This window comes from Apaloderma vittatum, unplaced genomic scaffold (assembly GCF_000703405.1).
Source record: "Apaloderma vittatum isolate BGI_N311 unplaced genomic scaffold, ASM70340v1 scaffold26583, whole genome shotgun sequence".
Taxonomy (NCBI): Eukaryota; Metazoa; Chordata; class Aves; order Trogoniformes; family Trogonidae; genus Apaloderma; species Apaloderma vittatum.
Window position 1 is genome coordinate 122890 of NW_009710348.1, and position 22107 is coordinate 144996.

General features: G+C 39.6%; 1 protein-coding gene across 1 annotated transcript in view; it reads right to left on the bottom strand.

Annotated features, from left to right (window-relative positions):
• Nucleotides 1-18899, bottom strand: part of FBN1 (fibrillin 1) — a 135993-nt gene extending 117094 nt beyond the window's left edge. The window contains exons 1-4 of the mRNA XM_009867276.1: nucleotides 18824-18899; nucleotides 17782-17880; nucleotides 10711-10806; nucleotides 8978-9073 (exon numbers count right to left, since the gene is read on the bottom strand). Coding sequence (XP_009865578.1) covers nucleotides 8978-9073; nucleotides 10711-10806; nucleotides 17782-17833 — 244 coding nt within the window. The 5' untranslated portion in view covers nucleotides 17834-17880; nucleotides 18824-18899. The remainder of the gene's footprint in view (nucleotides 1-8977; nucleotides 9074-10710; nucleotides 10807-17781; nucleotides 17881-18823) is intronic.
• Between the last annotated feature and the right edge of the window lie 3208 nt (nucleotides 18900-22107).

Consider the following 22107-nt stretch of genomic DNA (forward strand, 5'->3'; position numbering starts at 1 on the left):
GCTATGTATCACTTACCTCTTTTTTTAACTGCCCACTTCTATGGTAGATCTTTTTGCCTCTAAAGCCTGCAGCCTGAAAGTGATTTTTGACCCTGTGGTTCCTTTAGAAGCCTGTATTAATCCGACTGTAAAGCTGTCACACTACCATTCTACAAATCTCTTGAAGTTACCACCCATACTGTCCCACGGGGACATGGAGATTCTCATAAAGGCTTTCATCATAGCCCAGCAGAACAATTATAATTCATTGCCTACTGGTTTTACTATTACCTCTTATAAACATTTCAAGCTTAAGTAGTATTCTATTGCTGTACTGCTCAACTGAACTAAGACGTCTGGACATATTATTCCAGCACAGAGATTAGTCCAAGGGCCCTTTAAGGAGCGATTCAAGGTGCCTGACTTTAAGATCCTTCTTAATTACACTTGGAAGAAAGTGCACAGAATGCTCTTTCCACTGCACATTTACTGCTTTGTTTCCTGCTGTAGTTCTCAGAAACTCAAGCAGACATAGGAGCTTTTGAGACCCTAAAATTTCCCATCGCTGAGGGATGCAGTTTCCTCTCAAGTCAGGTGAAGTTATCAGTGAAGTACCTAATGAATCTCCCCATCTTTTTCTTTTAAGTGACAAGCCTATAAGTACAGCCAGCACCAAGTGCAAACAGGAAAATTCCCAACAGTGTGTCTGTAGTTACCAGTGTTACTAGGAGTTCAAAACATTCCCTATCCCACATCCTATGAACAACTGTAATCTTGTCAGTTCATTTTATATTTTTAAATTAACGGTTCCATTTTTATAATTTTATCAGGCAAGCACCTAGAAATTACCAGCATAACACGTACTTTCATTTCACAACACCCAGTCACTGCCACAGGACAGACACCTTCTGGATAGTAGGACACACAAATAAGGAAAAACGCAAAACTTCCAGATTTATGAATGTTTTGACAGTGTTAGCACTGGATCTCCCTTAAATGACGAGCAAGTCCAAATGATAGAGTTAGAGGTGTTACAAATCACAGACTAACATATATTTTAACACATTTTTCTAGGAGGTGGTTACACAGAATCCTGGGCAACCTGCTCCAGCTGATCCTGCTTGAGCAGGAGGGGTCGGACTAGATGTCCTCCTTTCCACTCTAAGCAATTATGTCAAATGAAATACTGTTAGAAATTAACCTTTTCCCTCTGTAATTCTTAGGGCTCTATTTTAAAAATAACGTAAATGCATTCTTTGATACATAGCACTCACTTCGCTATTGAGTAGATGTGCATTTTAGTATGCTGTCTGATTTTGCGGGGGATAAACTGATGGCACCAGCCTTACTAAAATCTCATCTATCAATAGATTCAGTGGAACCATTGTAAGCCAAATAAAATACCAAGGAATTTATTACCATCGCTGCAATGGCAGCAAGGACCCCTCTCCCGCTTCAGCACTGCAAAGCAGGAGCTTTGTCCCATGTGTGTAGCGGTGCAGCATGAAAGCATCAGTCACCACTGCTGCTTCCCAAGAAGTCAGGAACTGCGAGTGCACGGGTTTCTGTTAAGCTCCTTTTTCACTCTGACTGGCAGCACCTCCATGTTGGAAGAAAAAGCTTTAGAGGGTAACAGCACACCATCCTTTCCAAGGAGCAGAAGAAATGGGGATAATATTGAAATTCCTGGCGATCACTGGGTAAACTTAGCAAAAAACATAAATGACAAGGATGGGGACATTATAAAACATGATCAAGATAATTTGGTGAACCAGGCCTACTTGCATTAAATGCTTTTCAAAACCAGAGTCACATACTAAGTTAAACATTCAGGATCAAAGAAAACAGTGCAGAGGCACCATTGCAACTGTAACAAAAATTTTCAGCCTGCCAGCTCAACAAGAAAAAGAGGGATGGATGGAAAATATTCATTAAAAATATGAATATCAATATGCATCTAAAAACTTCAGGGTGATTCACAAGGAAAACACTTGTTTTCACTGTAACACATGAAAGGATTTCAGGTAACTGTGCTTTCTTGTATCAAAATAAATTGCAGCCCAGCGAAGAAGTAACAATTTTCTCCATAAATGGCTAAGGGGGCACTGTTAGGTAAATTCTCAGCTGCATTTACTCATCCCCTGTATCACATTCAACATCAGGCATCCCCATTTCAAAAGCACCTTTTCTATGGAAAGCTCCATGAGAAATTAACTCTGCTCAGCTTTTTTACACGCTACAAGTTCTGTAGTGGCCCACGAATTGGGAGATGGCTGAAATCAGGAAAACAGGCACGATACAAGCGTACTGAGAGAGCAAGAACAGCTTGAAGACGCTCATTCTGAAGACCTCAAATGCAACACCATGCTGCAATGACAAACAAAATGAATAAAAACTGACTCAACCTTTCTGCACACAAAACAGATAATCTGACTCTCACAATAGAATACACCAGATAGATTCTTCCCACTTCTCCCTGGAGCTCCACGGAGCTGGCAGCGCAGGCCATTCAGGGAAGTTCTATCTTTCAACTGCCTGCACTGTGTATACAGAAGTCATATCTGTATTAATGTAACATTCACAACCAAACTAATACAGACATCTCTTTGTGTCTACAACTTCAGCAAAACCTCTCACCAGAAGCTCAGGTCTCCATTCTTCATTTCTTAAGACACTGCAAAGCACATTGCAAGTACCATGTGCAAATGAAGCTGACGCGAGGGTCAGCCCCCGTCTGCAAGGAAAGCAGAGCTGCATCCCCTGCACAGCAAGCATGTGCCACAGCAAGTTCAAAAACAAAGCTGCCCGCAGAACCAGAACAATCTCAGTGATTCTCATGCGAGTCCCTTCAATGTCTTACCTGCAAGAATCAAATCTTGCAGATTAGACTAACACAGTTATTTCGCTCAAATATTTGTACTATAATTTATACCAAAACAGGAGGTCCTCCATATGTGATTAAATCTGTACGCATCTCCAATGTTACAAACAAAGTCCAGCTAATACCTTACTGCACATCTAAAGGTCAGTGCACTTAACAGCCAATTAAGACAGCAGGAAAATGCAGAAAGGGCTGCCAAATAGTCGAATGAAAACTTTGCATTTGGATCTGTTTGACTGAAATCAAAACACAATTTGGAACAAAATGTAAACGTTCAGCTTCATGTACAAAAGTTGGAGCTCTCACAGCTCACAAGAGACCTACGCTGATATGTAATGCATCATTTATGGATCTTGATTAAGCTTTAAGCATGTATCTGAAGAAACATTTTAGAATTTGCTATGTGGTATTTTGAGATGCACAAAGCATAGCGCAAGCAAAATAGATGTATTTGCAAAGAGTAAAACAGTGGATAAAAGCCTTCACATAAGATCCTAAAAATGCTTTTGAGTTATAAAAAAACAACTGAGATTAGTAAGAAGTTCTGATCCAGAGACCTTTTGATTATATAGCCAAGTATTATAAACCATCTTAAATCACACGTAGTTATTCTGCAGATGCTGACTTCTCGACCATTAAACTGCAGCTTCAGTTTTAAAAATTAAAGAACTCCAAGCCCATTTATCTCAATATGTTTTATGGAAAAGATAATCCAAGACACTGAAAGACATCAGAGGGGGCAATACGTATTAACATTATTTTAAAGACAGTAAAGCATCGCTTCATGACTGAATATATTTATCTTCACCCTGAAGCTACTTTTCATAATTTTTCAAGGAGAAAATGACGTGCAAGAAGCCTTATTCCAGGCCTTCAAGCTTAGCCAACCTTCAATTTGCTGCTATAATACTGTACATGCATTCATGTTACAGGGCTGCAGAAACTACATGTCTATGTCAACAGATGTGTTTCTTGGAAGACAGCTACAGAAATCAAGTTTATTCAAATGTTTGCCAGCTACCATATGCTGCAATACTACTTTAAATGCAACATAAGGCTTTGGGAACATACTTTTACTGCTATCTACACTTTGTTATTTACTTTCCATTTAGACTAAATACCAGAGACGGGGCACGCTAAGGGGTGCAGTGTCCTCTTTGTGAAAACATTCTACCCGTTGTAATATTTAGAAAGAAAAAAAATATACACAGCACTACACTACTCCCGACCACTTTCAATGGCTGCACTTTCATAGAGAGGCTCTGGGAAAGATATTTTTACATATGGCATTAATTCTGGGAACTTTTAATAATGGCCAAATATAATTAAAAATTATGCAAAAATTCCTGCCATGAAGAGAGTAGTACAGAAACGACTCTGTTTGAAGAAAAAGCAATCATTTGCTCATATTCTGAGTCCAGCAAAAAACCAAAACACACGTGGTACATTTTTAATATTTGATCTGCATCAGGCCCAATTCTGCTCCTACGCGAAGCGAGTGGCAAAACTCCAAAATGCAGCAGGATTGAGCCCCTGATGTTGTCACAAGCATTCAAATAAACAAACAGGGCTGTAACACATTCTAAGCTTCCACTGTGTTCCTCTAAATGGATCCAGACAGAAAAAGAAAAGCACATTTCACTGCATTTTTGCAATACAAGGATAACAACAATGTACAATTTTATATTACATAGAATTTGTCCTCTTAAAATGCAATCACGCAAATGGCCAAAGAGAAACCAATTCAAAGAGTCAGGAATGCTTTTACGCACAAGTTTGGAGAACACAGTTCTACCAAATCAGATAGGGATGTCTGATCTCTCTGAGCTTCTAACATCATTTTTTCCTCTGGACTTTCATAAAGCGAGTGGCATAATGATGTTTTCATACAGCCCAAACGTGGGCATCTCCCACAGCCAGTTAAATCCCCTAGGCTCTCTCAGAGACAATAAAAAGAGCTGTTGAGGTTCTCAATCATCCTGAGGGGAAGTCTCTGCCATCAATCTCTTCAGCAACTCCAAAAAGAACTGCAGAATCTGTAACCCACTCAAGTTATTTGGCATTAACTTCTGAATGGCATAAAGACGGCATCCAGTTTTTAACCAGAAGAAGAAATTTTGCTTTGCTTGCTTCTTCGTTTTCTGTTACCTGTGATTTCTTTTCATTAACAATATGACTAAATTACATGCTAAAAGATGAATACACCTCTCAAATCTTAACTGACTCTGAAAGCTGAGGCCAAAATCCAGCAAGGCCCTTAAGCACTTGTGTAATTTCAGGCATATTGACATCTCAGGTTTGAATTTAAATGCATGTCGAAGTCCATCACTGGACTGCAGCTAGAGAACTTAGCATCTTCCAGAACGAATCCTTGAAGTTCAAATTTTAACTGAGCCAATAGCCATGAAATATTTTCCTTTCTAGACTATGCATTTTACAATGGTCCTAAATTGCTGTAGGAAGTATTTCCAACCCCACTGCACTTTCACTGTTTAGATGATGCCAAGTTCACCTTTTTGATGAATGTTATCCCCCAGAAAAGCCAGGTATGTTGTACTTATGGTACACCTGCATACATTTGACAGTACACCCAGGAGGCTTCCCTCGCTCAGCAAAGGTGCCAAATCCCAAACACAGCAGTTGAGAAGCTGTGTTACATGTGTACCGCTTGTGACCGTGCTACAGTTATCAACCCAGCTCTGATGAGGCATATATCACCAGTGACGCGATACACACTCCCAGAATATGAAGAGGAACTCCACTGACAACACTGAATCTAAAAACTTCTTTTGCTCTTGTTTACAGTGTTTTATACCATCATTAACACTTCTAAGACACACAAAAAGCAATCTGTGTGCCAGAACTGTTCAAGGTCAGATGCTACCCTCTCAAAGAACGACTGGAAAAAAAATACTTACGCTACAAATTTGATGGTGTTTGATGCATTGTGAAAGCAGCAGGTCTCTTACCAGATAAAGCCCTTTCTTGAAGCTGCTGACCTACACAGAAGTCTTGAAGAACCTCACTAACAACCACATACTCAGCATTTATTGAGGTATTATCAATCAGGCTAATTTGTATTGTAAACATGGACTAAACCTTTGGAAAAACTGCTTAAAACAGTAGACACAGAACTACGGATCCCTCCTCTGGACAGAATAAAGTGGCTCCAACTTCGCTACAACTACCTGCAGCATTTTAATTGCTTTCCATACGAGATTACTCGAATAACCCCCACAAATTCAGTTGCTTCAACATTGTTTTATTGAAGACAGTTCTAAGCTATGCCATATGCAGCAAAGGCTGGAATATTCTTCGATCTGTGACATACGTGCCACAAACAGCCTGTGACTGTTACTACTAGTGGGTGCTTTTAGAGAAAAGCACTGCGTGATATGCAGCAGTAAATTACTTACATCACTGTTAGCTTGTGGCATGGTATAACCTAGAAGAAAACCACAGCCAAACAGATGGAGAATGTGCATGCTGCAAAACCGTAACACTTCACATTACATTTATGTCCAGAAACGGTGTTTTCAAAACAATCTGTCCCTCCTGCTTCCCCCAGAAATAGGATAATTGAGTATTTTTTTCCCCATCTCCACACACAGAGATGCTTTGGTTTTGCTTAGTTCTTCCCACCCCTCCCCCTTTTTTCTTTCTAATAAAGAGTTTTACTATACAAGGCACGAATCTTGTCAATTTACTGGATAACATCCATTCACATATACATCAGAAGCCCACCTGGGAGTGTCACAGACCCACATAACTTTCCAAAGCTAGATTTAAAACATGGACCTCTTACTTAGCTGCCAGATGTGTAAAATCATATGCAGCCAGACAAGTCCCTAATGAGCACACAGGTGCATGTGCTGAACAATGCAAGTTATTCTGACTAAGACCAACATTAGCTTATACGCGAAAAGTTATCTTCAGAAAAAGTTTTTCTGATAGCATGATGTGATTCTGGGACCAAAAGCCACCACACCCTTTTTAGAGCATGGGAACATATTAGCTCAGCTAGGTAGAGAGCCTGCAAGAAATCTCTGTGAAAAAAGCCAAATTTCAGAGGTTTTCTAGGAAGATATGACTATCATCTGGCCTAAATACTGCAGTGAGCATTAGCGAGAAATACTACAGCTAAGTAATGCCTATTTTCTCTTTTATTGATAACTACAGAATCAAAGACATGTTCTAAGTAAAAACTGCCTATGGATAAGGCATTGAAGTTACAGATTCCCACTTCAGTTGTGCTCAGCAACATGCACAGGGTTTTATGACAGCATGGTTTGGCTCAAATGGCTCTGGGTCTCCAGTTTCTCACCCCGCCCAACACAAGGCAGAAGCCTCGAGGGACAGGACTGAAGCTGTTGGCGGGCTTCAGCCTTGAAATTTGCCCTAATGATGTGGAGTCAAACTGGTCTCCGATTAGGCAACACGAAAGCAGCATCGAACGATCCTCTTCTGAACCTGCACTTCACGCCTCCTCAGCAGACTGAAGGCTCTGAGCCTTCACATGTGGAGAACAAGCAGTCCTTGCTTGAAATTCAAATTCTTTGCAGTAATACTCAGTACATTACTTATAAAGCTTTTATCTTCTTCAAACTTTGGATTTTTAACCTAATTTTCCATTCTTCTTACTCCTCTCCAACAGTCAGATCTCAAGATTCAGACCAGAGCTACTTTTCACTCTTCAGAAAAACTTCACCATCAGTTTGAACTACTTTCACAACATCTGAGTGGGCAAGTGGCAAAACTTCACACAGTGCCAACACTGCAGTTTCACGGTAGGGAGGGCAGGAAATACCTGCTTCGTCCTACCGTCTGCTCTAGCACAGAACCTAAGATCTGTCGTTCTGCATCAGCCACAGCTGCTGCCACCAAACCCCGTGCTGCCAACCCTCACTGCTGGCGCAGCGCTGCCTGCGGTGATCGATCGTCTGACCCACTCACTGACAGAAATTTCACGTGCTAAGCACATCCCCTACATGCAAGCCCCAAATCAGGTTATTAATGTCTACTCTATCCCAAGTTCAAAGACATGTAACACAACCTACTGTACAAGTACTGTATCATACAAGTAGTATATACAATTTTCCAGCTACACACATCCATTAATAGCTCTAACAAATGAAAATGTTTTTAGTATTGCAAAACTCAGAGGGATTACACCTAAAATTGTTCACTGTATCTCTCTCAAATAAACCATTAAATTGGTTTAAAAACCCTCAAAAAAATCCATATACCAGGTAAGACAGTTGGTATAGCTCTGTTTTCATCTGGGAATAGCTGTGATTATCACTATGGATATGCAACTAAAAAGCTAAAATTGATAACAATAAATCTGAGTTGAATAAACTCAGCCAAGACCAAATGTACCAAAGACAGAAGCAAGATGCTGCTTATCATTGGTAAGCAAATATGTCAGAGATACAAAGTGGTTTTCCCTTGACTTAGAAACTGAAATCTGACTAAAAACATCAATAATTTTTTTTTTGCCACCTCTTCCATTGGAGTGTTTTCACAGCACAGAAGTAAACAAAAGAAAGACCTCAATCAGCTGCACAAATGTTTAATCCTGGCCTCTACCCTTACAAAGCTTATATATCACTGAAAATGCAACCTAAAATTTATTTGCAGTCTGGAGACTAACAAAATCAAATCCACTCAGTTCAACTACAGATTAGAATAGGTAACAGCTTGACAATTCTAAAAAAAAACCACACTTGGTAAACCTACCATGAATTGAAGAAGTAACCATTAAAATCACACCAAACGCTTATGATATGTAAAAATCACAAAGGAAGATTGAATGTTTGTGTTTAAATCAATACTAAAATTTTCTTTCTCATTATAAATGCCACAGTTGTTACCATTTTAATTTGTGTTATTCCACAACTAATATCTGCACAATTTTCATGGACTGGAGTCTTCCTTTCAGTAAAGCTTCATTAAGTGGCATTCTATGAGAAGATCAATTCTATTTTACCTTATTCATACACAGAAATAAAATATTACTATTTAAATATTTTATTTCATATTATTATTTAAGAATTTTTAAGTTACTATTAAGCAAGGCGGAACATAAATTTCTTTCCTCTGTTTAAGGCCACATACCTCTTTCACACTGGGGTCCAGTAAAGCCATACGTGCAAGCACATCGGTTTGGAGCCACACATCTGCCTCCATTTAGACATCCATTTTCACAGACAGCTGCATCAAAGGGAAGGCAAAAGTAGTCTTCATTAAGCTCTTTCCAGAGAGACATTAAAACATGTACTTAACCATCTCAGGTAAATTGGTAAAACATAAGAGAACAGGATACTTCATTTTCAAGAATTGACTTATGATCTTTTCCTATTTCCTGGCCACATTAGTATCATGAATTCATCCATTCAAGGGTGGATAACACAAACACACTAACAAATCATAGCTTTTCTAACCCCTCAGAGCCTTTCTCTTTGGGATGGCTAGATAATTCCATAACTTGAAAACAACATCTCTTTCAAATTTTCGACAAAGAAACGCTGAAATAGTAGAAATTGCATATAGAAGGTGCAAAAAAAAAAAAATTTATTTCTAAATCCTCAAAATTTTTCCCTATTCAGAAGCAAATTTAAAAATGTATTTGTTCCTCTACAATCCAGTATTAAAAGGCAGTTTGCTGATGTTAAATAATTCATGCTATCAGTCACAATAGGAAAATGTAATCAATATCTATTTTGACTAAATGAATTCAAAATATTCTTCCCCTCCATGATAATGTCAAGTAGTTGTATGAAGTAGTAGTAGAAGTGTGGTGCTGTCACTAGATTCAGAGTCCAATTTTCCTCATAATAAACTCCAAAAGCAGTTGCTCTCAAAAATAATCAGAAAACATTACATTCACATGAAAAAGAGGCTTTTAAATATAATTTGAAGCTCATTGAATAATGTTATTCTTTATTCCATTTCACATTCAATTCATTAGAAAGAAGGTTTCCATTTATCCTCTTTTATCCACTTGATATTTCACAGAGAAGGCAGAAATACAATTCTTAATCCGTTCACCATGTGATCCTCTTCCAGATTATTACGGTAAATTCCTGGTCCCACTGAAGTTCATATAAAGCGTGCCATTGATTCTGACACAGCACAAAAGGTTTTCATTAAATGAGCTAAACACATTTTCTCTATCAGACCAATAGTTCACTAGATAGCAATGTGACAGCCTCAGTTAAAAGCAGTGTCTACATCCTTATTTGAGTTTCTTGACGACATTCCAGCCAAAAGAGAGCAAGAGACCACCAGTGTCAGTTTGGGAGAGACTTCAAGCAGTGGAATTCAAGCTGTGGATTCAAGCAATGCTGTTGCCTCAGGATTGATTGAGGAAATCAAAAATATGTCACTTGACTCTATTAGGACAACACCAAAATGAGCAAAATGTCTAAAGTATACCAGTAAAGTCTGAGGTAAACTCCTGAAATGAAAAAAAGGCTTTGTATTAAAAAGCTTAATTTTGTCTCTAAGACGAAAACTGAATCTCATGTAAATTCTAAACGTATGATCTACTGATCTAGTGAGTGGAAAGCCCTGGAGGTCAACGGGAATTATGGTAGTGTGAGAACTACAGGATCAAGTTATATCCAATTATTATGAATTCACATGACGTTTATTTTAGTAGTCCTGATCAGAAAGAATTTACTCGGCAAAAAAATTACAAAGTCATGTGTTTTCCTGTAAAATTCCACTCTACCTGAGCAAAAACAAGCTCAACATAAGTCAAAATTTAGAGCTAAAGAGTGCCCAATCCACACATTCCAGAATTGCTTAACTGTACACAGCATCTACCTCAATAAAAGTGTACTTACGTTGTCCACAGTGTGTTCCTGTATATCCCTTCTGACAGAGGCAATGGTCATCACTGCAGCTACCTCCATTCATGCACCGGATGTTACAGTGTTGTACTTGAAACAAAAAAACATTTTCCTCCGTTACATCAGACCAGTCAGAAACACTCAACTGTCTGCTAAAGGATTTTTTTTTTGTTTTTTAACAAAAAAACTAGAATCCAGTACTACAAACCATGGATGCATATTTTAGGACAGATACTTAAAACGGCAATACAGAAAATAATAGTGATCATGGTTCCTAAGGAATATAGGACATGGTGCAAAAATTTGATATCACCCTTATTCACTCAAGTCAAAGGCGTTTCATATGAGTATAAATCCATAGAATTTATCTCCTGGTTTGCAATGATGAGGAAAGGCCATCAATAAGGTAAAAGTACTAAACTTCTGGCAGATACCACTAAGAAGAAAGAGAGTCTTATCATGTGGGCAATGAGGAAGAAAAGTATTAAAAGGGAAGCATATAAGGAAGCTCCTGAAAACAGTCCTGTTTGCCCAACACACGCAACACCAGAAGCTGATCTGGCCAGGCAGGACTTCCTGCATAAAAAAGAAAAGTAACAGAACAATTCTGTATGTCATCCGTGGGCTCACCCCAATTCCAGGTAAAGCTACTGCTGGCTGCTGTGCTTTGGGGCTGCAGAGCTCACTGACAGCATTTCCCCAGAGCCATCGTCCTTCTCCCGCAAGGAGCAGAGACTGGGGAGCAGCAGCCACAGCCCCACCAGTTACAATGATTAACACACAGCGTAAGTCCCATGCCAGTAAAGCACAGGAGTCCGTGCTGCATTTTTCTAGTAATAAGGACAAATATACTTTTTAACTAGAAGTTAGGAACAACTTGAAGTATGTCAGTCTCTTCATCAGGCACAGAGAATTGGGCAGGCCTCCCAACAGAGGGAAGTCCTCCCTACAGGTCCCACACAGCTGTGACCCTGGGCGAGCGCTCCAGGAAGCAGCAGGGAAAATGGTTTCCCTCTTAACAGGAACCACATGAAAGGCTCCTTCTCACTTAGGATTTTGGTCACATCAGCATATCAGTAGATCGTGACGGAGCACCTACACCACGCTGTCTGAAACACTCAGGACTGAAAAACAGAAACTGCATGTCCCGCCAGAGCCTGCTGCTAACAGGTGCCCTGCCAACCACTAAATTCTTCCTGTTGCACAAAGCCCTTGGGCATCATTTGGCTTTTTACAGTTCAGAAGTATGTTAATGACATTTTTGTTTTAAAGCAGAAATAATAATTTTAACTGTATTGCCTTCTAAAGGAATATGAATCCACAGAACAGAAATTAAAGATGCAACCGGAGAAAGGATTTAAACCAAGTTAGCATTTAAAACACCGGTAGTCTCAATTCTTCAATTACAAAAGTAGAAACTGTATCTTACATTTCTTGTGTCTAATAGTTACGATACATCTTTGTTCTACTTTGGATGTACTTCAGTACTTCAGGCAACAAAAATGTACTAACATTCCTCAACAAAAAGTAAAATTGTCTGCAAATACTGAGTGAATATCTGGTGAAGATTTTTGCACAGTGTCCTAAGTAGGTCAGAAAAAGGTGTATAGTTACTTTAAAATGTGTAGTTCAACTCAGCTTTATACAATCTTAGAAAAACAGAGGGGATTACAAAAAGCATAGGAAATGATATCATCTGTCAAGCAGGGAAGGAACTTAAAAACCACAAACTGATTTCAATTAGAGCAAGCTATGCCAAGAGCTAATTTCCATTCCCACATGAAGACCAAAACCATTTAAATAGTTTTAACTACATTAGAGATAAAAAGGTTAACAGTAGCTTGTACGATGATTTTCGTATTATTTGTTCAAATAAAAGCAAAGTATATTTCCCCATTCTGGGATAAGGAGTGGTTTTACACATAACACACACACACACAAAGTTTCCATAATTTGTCTTACTGTTTCTTAAAGGAACTTTTCCAAGGTAAAATATTTCTTCCTCCTTTTAAAAATAAAATCATTATGGGAGACTGCTGGGACACCCAGTCATTTTTATTGAAATAAGCCATTCAAGTCAGTGAGCTCTCCCACTTACTACCATGAAAGAAAATCAGTGACGTACAGTTAGTAAGCTCATTATTTACCTTCTGCCCTCTTTTGAGGGAATGTTGAAAATAGTATTTCAAAAATCATACAGACTATTCTGAAATTCTACCCTTCCAAAAGTTTATAGAACCACATGCAAAGGCTGTCTGGAGCTCAGAGGATGATTTCGAGACTGCATTTTTGAAAAGCAGCATATTAATGCAGGTCCAGAGTCTCTGATCTCAGCTATATCAACAATTCCATTAATGTCAGCAGAGCTATTCCAGTAAATGAAACAACCTGTTCCAAGGTATCACACGGACAGAGACGCAAGGAGAAAGCACAAGAATGACCAAAAGGCTGGTAAATCCCTGTATACAGCTTTGCCTTAACTCAACATGCAGTGGAAATGCTAACATTAATAAATTATTGCTTTTAATCAATTATTTGTCTCTTTTGGGTCCAATCTGGAAACAATCTGCACTGGAAACTTCTGAAGTCAAACCAGGAATAACTGGAGTAACACAGCTTTATAAAGCTGCAAAGAGCGGGCGAGACCAAACACAACCACACACGCTTTGCGTGGGGGCAGAAGGAAACAAGAAGCTGCACGCTGAACCACTCCAGTGTCCAACTTCTTTAATAAATTCCCAGCAAAACTTCATCCTATCCAGAGCACTATCACACCACAAGCACACATGAAACATTCAGGATCTCGACAAGCAGACGAAAGGTAATGCACAGGCCGTCTATTCTGCAATCCCAAACTAAGAAAAGTGAGGTGTGAGGGTCTGCGATCCTCAGGCGGGAAAACCCGGGAGCCGCTCGCCCAGCACCTGAGGCCAAGGGTGCCCGGCGGGGTGGCCAGCGGGCACGGCAAGGAGAGGCTGCCTCTCACTCTTGGGGCCACTGCTGAGGAAACGCTCCCAACCGCCGCCGTGCATGACACAGGGCTTTGCCTGCCAGGAGCTGTAAACAAGGAATGACGGTCTCCTCACGTCCCAGATGCTCAGCGTGCTTTCTCTGTGGAGTGACTGACTCAGGAGAGAGACGGGAGCTAGCGCCGGGACAGGCCGCGGGCCTGCAGCCCAGCACGGAGTGCTGAGAAACTCTGGAAACATTTAAAATAACCGCCGCCGTGCATGACACAGGGCTTTGCCTGCCAGGAGCTGTAAACAAGGAATGACGGTCTCCTCACGTCCCAGATGCTCAGCGTGCTTTCTCTGTGGAGTGACTGACTCAGGAGAGAGACGGGAGCTAGCGCCGGGACAGGCCGCGGGCCTGCAGCCCAGCACGGAGTGCTGAGAAACTCTGGAAACATTTAAAATCCAACACCTTTTGTCACCTCTGAGAGCAGCAGAATACAAAAATCTGAATACGTAAAACTTGAGCTCCAGCTTTTACTGCCGCTGAACAGACATCTCCCACATCACCCTTAGGAGCGGGGCCTGGGGCACAGCTGCCCCCTGCCCTCCGCAGCACACAGTCCCTGAGGAAAACGTCCCACCTCGGAAGCTGCGAGCAGGGGGAGCAGGGCAGGCCCTATTTTGCAATCAGGCATCATAACCAGCCCACCAGGGGGGCACAGATGCTTGTCCCCATGAGCTGCCACCCCCAGCACCCACCACAGCTCTCACTGCCTTTGGCATGGCTCCCTTCCTTCAGAGACAGCCCTGTCGGCAAACGCTTTCCCTGTTTAGGCCAACTCAAGCCATTCCGACTAAAACAGGCGGGAAGCAAAACCAGTGGCTGAGCTCAGAGGCACACCTGACCCATAACCCTGGGGACCGCTGAAGGTGAGATCCCCTTCATTTCCTGCCCCCCAGTCCCACAGGGACAGAGCAGCAACTCCAACAGCACGGCAGGATCATAGGATACATCTGCACCACAAACACAAACAGACAAGGTCAAAGCAGCCACAGGCTGGGTGGTTTGGGAGGCAGCAGCCACCCCAGAGCTGAGATGCGCAGCACAGGGTGTAGGCCATCTCCCCACACATGCACCTGCAACGTCAGAGCCGCCACACATCAGAGCTGGGGGCTGGATGCCTCCACACACAGCAATCTTATCTCCAAACCTACTGTAAGCATACCCAAAAATTCACTAATTACACAGAAATAACCACTACTCAGCCAGCAAGTTCACTGATGTCACAAAAATGCCTTCTGAGAAAACCACCGGTTGATCTCCTCAACCACGAATCAGCTTCCCAAAGGTGACTCATAACCAGAAAAGTCCCAACAACTGACCTGCGTAAAAATCAAACTTGAAGGCTTTGTTTTGCTTTCCAATTCATATTAATTCTTTGATTCGAGCAGGCAAGCAGTCTATAAGAGCCACTGTGAATTTGTTTTTTGCCTATAGTTGTACATGTTATAAAACCTTTGCCCATCACTGATTCCTTAAGTACTGAATACACGTGTAGCTTAAAATATCCAAAAGACAACTCAGACACATCTCATGTATCAGAAGCCATATGATTCATCTTGTGAAATCATGGCATTTTCACTCATATTTGTTACTTGTATTTTGAATGTGACCGACTCATATCCGCTACTTTTGATTTTATTATTATTTTACTAGGAGTTTTTTCTTATTTGTTTAAATGTATAATTAAAATCAGGTTTCATGAATGCATATTCTGACAAAATATTGTTAACAATTAGTTGACAGTGACCCTTCGATGTCAAACAGTATTTGTTTATGTTTATGTTTATTCTGTTTCTTAATAGCAGATCAAAGTCATTATGGTCTATTGTGTAAATACATATTCATGGATTTTGTCTACAGTACCAACAGCAAATGACTTACGGAAAGTGTATGTTCTGCAAGTCCTAATGAGGTGCTCGGTTATAAACATTATTGCACAAGAGCGCATAGAGGCAGTGGAGTCTTTCCTCTCTACAACAACTTTTGCGTTTAGAAAAGGTTTATTTTAATAAATGAAGGTCATGTGACCACAGAGCCAAAATGTATTTTAAATTACTGCGCTGATTAAATAAGAGATAAACGATGTTTTCTGAAGCCAATTGCTCAGTCTATTTGAAAAATGTTAATACTTATATAATATATAAAAAAATTTAATAGTGAGCAAACCTATGTAAGGAAAATAATGTCAGCACTAATTAAAGCTAGTGATTAGTAGAATATTCATACCTAGGAGAATATACTGTCAACAACCAAAATAGCTATGTCATATAAGCTTTACAAGCTGCTTGATTAAAACCTGTAGCAAAGTTCTGCACCCATTCATGAGTGCAACTCCAATGAAGGCTGAAACTATGAAGACCAATGGTAGAATATTTCAGAGAAAGAATCACAAGAACCGTAACTTGACTCATACTCTTTTTCTTTTAAGTCTTGACTCATAAAACACTTTAGTGTGGTCTAAGGAAAAAAAAAAAAAAAAGAGGTAATACTAAGGCCCACTCATTCCTGCCTTTTACAAAGGTGCCAAAACATGTAACAGATGTAGGGATATATCTCTCCTTCTGTACCCTGAAGGGGACTTGGGAGAAAGTCATACTTTCCTTTACTGGCTTTCAGGATTAAGGCATATGCACCTAGTAAAACAGGGGTGGCAAACCAAGACAGGAATACAATACACACATTTGTACAGCATTTTGCACCCTTCCTCCTTCCAGTACTCTCCGGGAGCTCCAGAGCTCCATACCCTCCTCATGCTGGACTCCCCCTGTAACAGACATCACAGGAGCCTGAGAAAGGGGTTGAACTACAAACAACAATATTTACCATTTTAGTACATGCCATTCCATTACATTCCACAGTTGTTATTGTTCTTCCACTGTTACTGCATGAAAAGGATGCTAAAGCCACAAGCTGAAGTGGTCAGTTCTGTGGGAAAACTCTTATCAACTACAAAAGCGAAAAAAGGCAAGGTAAAAAATACAGGGGCAACAGACCACACTGAGTCTGAAAAGACTCAAAATTAAGAGGATGGCCATTCTGCATAACATTACAGACTTCAGTTCACTGCATCCCCCCACTGCCTTCAGTTAATATATTGTTCAAATAGTTACAGGCATTTGTGGGAACAAGTTCCCCCAAAATTCTTCCCATTTTATATAAAAATCAAAATCATCTACATTCCAAGAAAAAAGCACCATACTCAAGTGAGAATACCGTGGACTTTACAGCTGGCACCTCAGATATGAACTGAGACACTATTCCAAGCAAAAGCCTACTTCGTATCAGACACTCCACCCATAATTAGCCATCGAGCTACCCGGTTCATTGAATGAATCTCATTTTACTTATTTTTTTCCGATCTGGCGAACCTTCCTTGAAAACCTAAAATCCAAACATTTCAAGGAAAAGTCGTCTCTCTGAAAAGTTTCATATCCAGAACATCTGTTCCTTTTTTCTAATGAAAAGCTGTTTCACACTTAAAAACCATGACCAGTTCTACACCTCTACCACCTACAGAGTATCACCTGAATAAGGTCAAGAATAATAGATTAAGAACATACGTACTGAGCCTGTCAAGGAAATGCTATAATACTTGTAGGCCTGTGTATGTAAAATACAGCATATCTGGCTTAGTAACCCCCAAAATGAGAGCAGAATTACAAAGAAAATCAAATTCAACCAAGTGCCAACAGTCATCTCTCTATCAATACAACTTTTTCTGCCTTGTAGTAGGTGTGCATGTCTAGCACTGAAAAGAGATAAGGCATTTTCCAGAAAGCAAGGCAGACTAGAATTAGTGTTACAAACCAGCTAATGAATATAGTTTCCAAAAAAAACTAATTTGGTTTTAATTTGGCAAAAAAAGTGTCCTCAATAGCTAGTCTCTGAGTCATTCTTCAGTTTCCTCATAGGCGGGAACACTTTCTTTCCTGTGGTAAAAGTACATATGGTGACTCAGAGGTTATTTGTCTTAAATATTGACCACTAAACATAATAGCTTCACAGACTCAAAAGAGCAGTATCAAAAGACACAGATGAAATACTTACTTGATTTTGAACCACAGGAGGGGGCTATCTGACCATTTGGGCATGTGCACATGTTTGGTCTAGAGCAAAATCCATCCCCACAGGAATGTCTGCAGATTGCTACAAAGAAAACATAAATGCCTTTAAAATTTGTTCCAAAACCCCCAAACACACAAAAAACACCTGATAGAAAATACACATCCAGCACCATAACATAAATACCTACAAAGTTGTTAAATTGCGTACAACAGATCACAAAATAGTTTCTCCCTGTTCATCGCCATCTCTATAGTGGACAGCTAAAACCTAGACCTTCACAACCTGTTAAAGCCTAGACCTTCACAACCTGTTAAGAAAAGTCTGGGAACATGTCACAGGCCATACTTGATACAGGGAGATTTCCTTGGAAAAGTGAAACTGTGGTTCATTTTACCAGACTTCTCCTGGAGGAAGGATAGCACTGAAGGTAGCATTACAATGCTCCCTTTATTTCTGCACACAAGCACAGTAATTCCCGTTTGACGTCACATTGCCTCAGTATCTCTGGAAAGGGTCTTTTAAGCTTCAGTCAAACTGCTTTGAACAACACTTTCTGGTACATTGTACCATTGCACAAGAACAGGTGTTTAGCACTATGATGCATATATGTATGCATATAATCATATCCCTGTGTATACATTAAAGAGATAGCTCCAAAGAGTGGAGAAAATGTACTTCCTGGTCTGATACTGTCACCTCCTTCCATTTACTTAAATAAATTAACATATTCCACAGCCATTCGCTCCTGAGAGTCCACACACCCCTTGGATCCGTTTACCACAGACTTTAACAGAACATGTGAATGAGACTAATCCTTTGTTAAATAGTGGTATCACATCACTGTACTGCAGCCCACAAAAGTTTGTATATTAACTTAATACATTTTAAATGGTAAAGAAATTATTTACAGTTGCTATTGAAACCCTATAGAAATACATTTCGGTTCTGGTATCTAGTTAAAAATACCCTGACACAGAGGGACAAAGATAAACCTCAATCATAACATATAACTGGATTAACTTACGGACTATGCATTGGTTTCCGCCAGGTAAAGTTTTCCATCCAGGGCAACAGTAAGGATTGTAACGCGATCCACACACATTTGGTCTGGGGGGAGAAAAAAAGAAAAAGGATGAATTCTTATTTTTACTCAGAAATATGTTTTAAAAGTAGAGGCATAAAACCGGAAAAAGTAAATCACTGAAATATACATTTCAATAATTAAACCTAGAAGTGGTTTTGGCAGATCTGAATGCTTTCAGTTGTTGGGTTGTTTAGGTAACATATACTTTCACAAGTCAAAGATTACATTATAAACACAGAATAAAATCAGTAACATATGAACAACAGAATAGAATGGGCAAACCTCATCTCACTCTATATCTGGAAAAGCAGTATCCAGGGCCTGTGCAAACCTCCCATTTAAATCCAAAATGAGGGATCACACTCATCAGCAGCAGTGAACACAGAAGAAATCTAGAGCTTTTTGATAATTTTTAAGCTTCATGGTGCTTCCTCTTCTTTACTCTCAAGCACTACTACTGTTCCCTGTTTTGTCCACAAGCAAAACAATGTACACATACATGTATGAGCGAAACATGACAACTACGACATGAGCCAATAAGCCAAGTTATGCAAATGCTTCATTAGCAAAAATGACTTGCTATTAAAAAAAAATCAAAGATGTGGGTGTACGCAGAGAGATAGGGTCCTGTGAAATGAATATGAAAGGCCTACTGCCATCCTTAAGTGATGGATCCATAGGATTTTTTCTTTCCAACCCATTCCTCTCATCCATACTTACTCTTTCAAATAACTGTACCACTAGAGTTTACAATGAAAGCTGACAGGGCATGACACTATTCCTATTGTGATTTTATTGGTAAAAATAGAAAAGTTAAAATGGTTCTATGTCCCTCACAGATAATAAATCTTTTTTTTAATCTATCTTGTCCTATTTAATACATCTATCCCTGCAAGCAAAGCTAGTAAGAAGAGCTTCAAATACAGGAAAATGTACCTGCTTTTGCTGTATGTTTAATAATCTTATCAGAGGAAAATTTAACATCTATTAATATTGTAATTACTCAATAGATTAATGCAACTAAAGCTAGTACTTCCTGGAAATTGCTTTATTAAAACACCCTCTACAGATTAGAGACAGATCTGAAGTGTTTATTGTTTTAGGAAGGGTCTTCTATTATTATTTTGTCCTTGGTCTTTCAGAAAGTCCTTTATCCCTTGTATTGCAATGTCTAAGTAAACAACAGTTACCTCATATGGTGAGGCAACTTAAGACAAACAATCTCAATATATACAAACATTTATTTACGAACATTTTCTAACTAACAAGAATTTCATACTGTATTTATTTAGGAATCTTCATTGTTAATGCAATTTCAAGTATTCTGATTACAGCAACTTCAGTGACACCTAGTCTTTTCATTGAGTGCTTGGCCAGAAACTACTGATGTCAGAGCAAACACTACCATTACCTTCCGCTGGTTCTGAATAATTACAAAGCAGTAACTGAGGTGAATGTGAGCAACATAATTGGACTTGTTGCAGTGCCCTTTTCCCTTCCTGCAACTGGTGTTACAGCCTCAAAGTCTTATTCATGTAATTCCAATGTATTCAGTTTTAGTAATGTCAGCTACTTCCCTGCAGGGCTATAACCATGTAACTTTCCTAGAGTTCCCCGTTCATCAATGCCAAATGTTGCTCCACGATCATCTGCCAAGTAAGACTGGCAAGCAGACAAGTGAGATTGCTTTTCACCTTCTCCAGTCAGAAGAAATAACGGAACTTATTAAGACAGGCAGAATGGGTTTGTTGCTACCTGTTACAACCTAAAGGCATAAACCACCCATTTCCGATCCAGGTTGTTAAGAATCTATAAACTGCCGACCATAAAGCGATATTTAGGTACTCTGTCAAATTTCAGTCTCTGCAAGTACATGGCTTTGCGTACCATCTGGTCCAAGTTAAAAGTCAGAAGCAGACTTCTGTGCCACAGGGAAACCCAGGTTCTAAAATCTGTTTCCAAAATAGGGCTCTGAAAACCTAGATGTGCCAGCAACCATGAAATCAGTGACTCTGGGAGCCTTGAAACTGTCCACAGGGTAGGCTAAGCAGTACACCCAAGAAGCTCCAACTAGATGCAGCACATTTAGCTTTAAAAAAAAAAAAAAAAGTCATCAAACTCTACTTCCATGGAACAGTTTGAGCCTGACAAGTGCATTTTCCAGTGGAACACTTTTTCGTCAGAAAGCTGGTGTCTAGCTTATAAAAAGAAACCTATATATAAGTCTGAACGATACTCCATTGAGAGGGAGGGAGTATTCTTTACTTGTACCTACTTGTAAAATGTCTTTCAAAGGATTTAATTTTGAAGGTCAAATTTCTTGATATTTAAGAGGCGATCAGGTGACATTAGAGCAAAAAAGTCCCCACAACTAAATATATAAATAAATAAAGTATTCAAGGAAATAACTATTTACATCATGTAAAATCAAGGAAACCATCAATCAAATTGTAAATGCTCCATCCTGGTACTTACTTTAAACAGTCACCCACTGTTGTGTTTAACAGAGTATATTTTCCTGCTGGTATTACAGGCTACAAATACTAAAGAAGCATTTTATATTGCTGTAGAACTGTTTTCCTGAACAGCACTACAAACAGTTATAAAACCCGATTTGTAATGGTAAGGTAAGCAAAAATGCATCTATACAGCACAGGCCAGCTGTGCTGCCCACAGTTCCATCCTTTCACTCCAAAGCTCAGAGGATGAGGAAAGCATTTCAGGAACAAAGCTGTTCCCACTGCCATTTTAAAAAGACAATTCATTATTTTAGAGCCACTTAGGAATTTGAAAAGTATAAAAGGATTTCTGTAATGGTATGGTGCTGAGAGACAGTACGACTAATGCGCAAAATTTCAAAGATGTCCAAAATAAACAAGGAATTATGTCTTTGATTAATGATATGCAAGTACAAATTCAGTAGCAAGATGAGTTGAATAATTATGAAAAGACGTTAGTCATCAACTAGAAAAGTCTTGGAACAGCAGAGAGAAAAAACACTCATCTGGAAGTTCCGATAACTAGTGCTTGAGAGTGACAGGTCTGGCTGACAGCATGTGCGTGCAACAAACCAGAAAATATTCTTCAGAAACAACCGCAGGGAACCTCCACCCCCATTATGAAGTAAAGCTTTGTCTGCCCTTTCCACCCATGTCTCAGGCAGGACCGCAGCATCAGCTCCCACAGACGGACACACACGGTCCTGCCCCTGCTCAGCGCTGCGC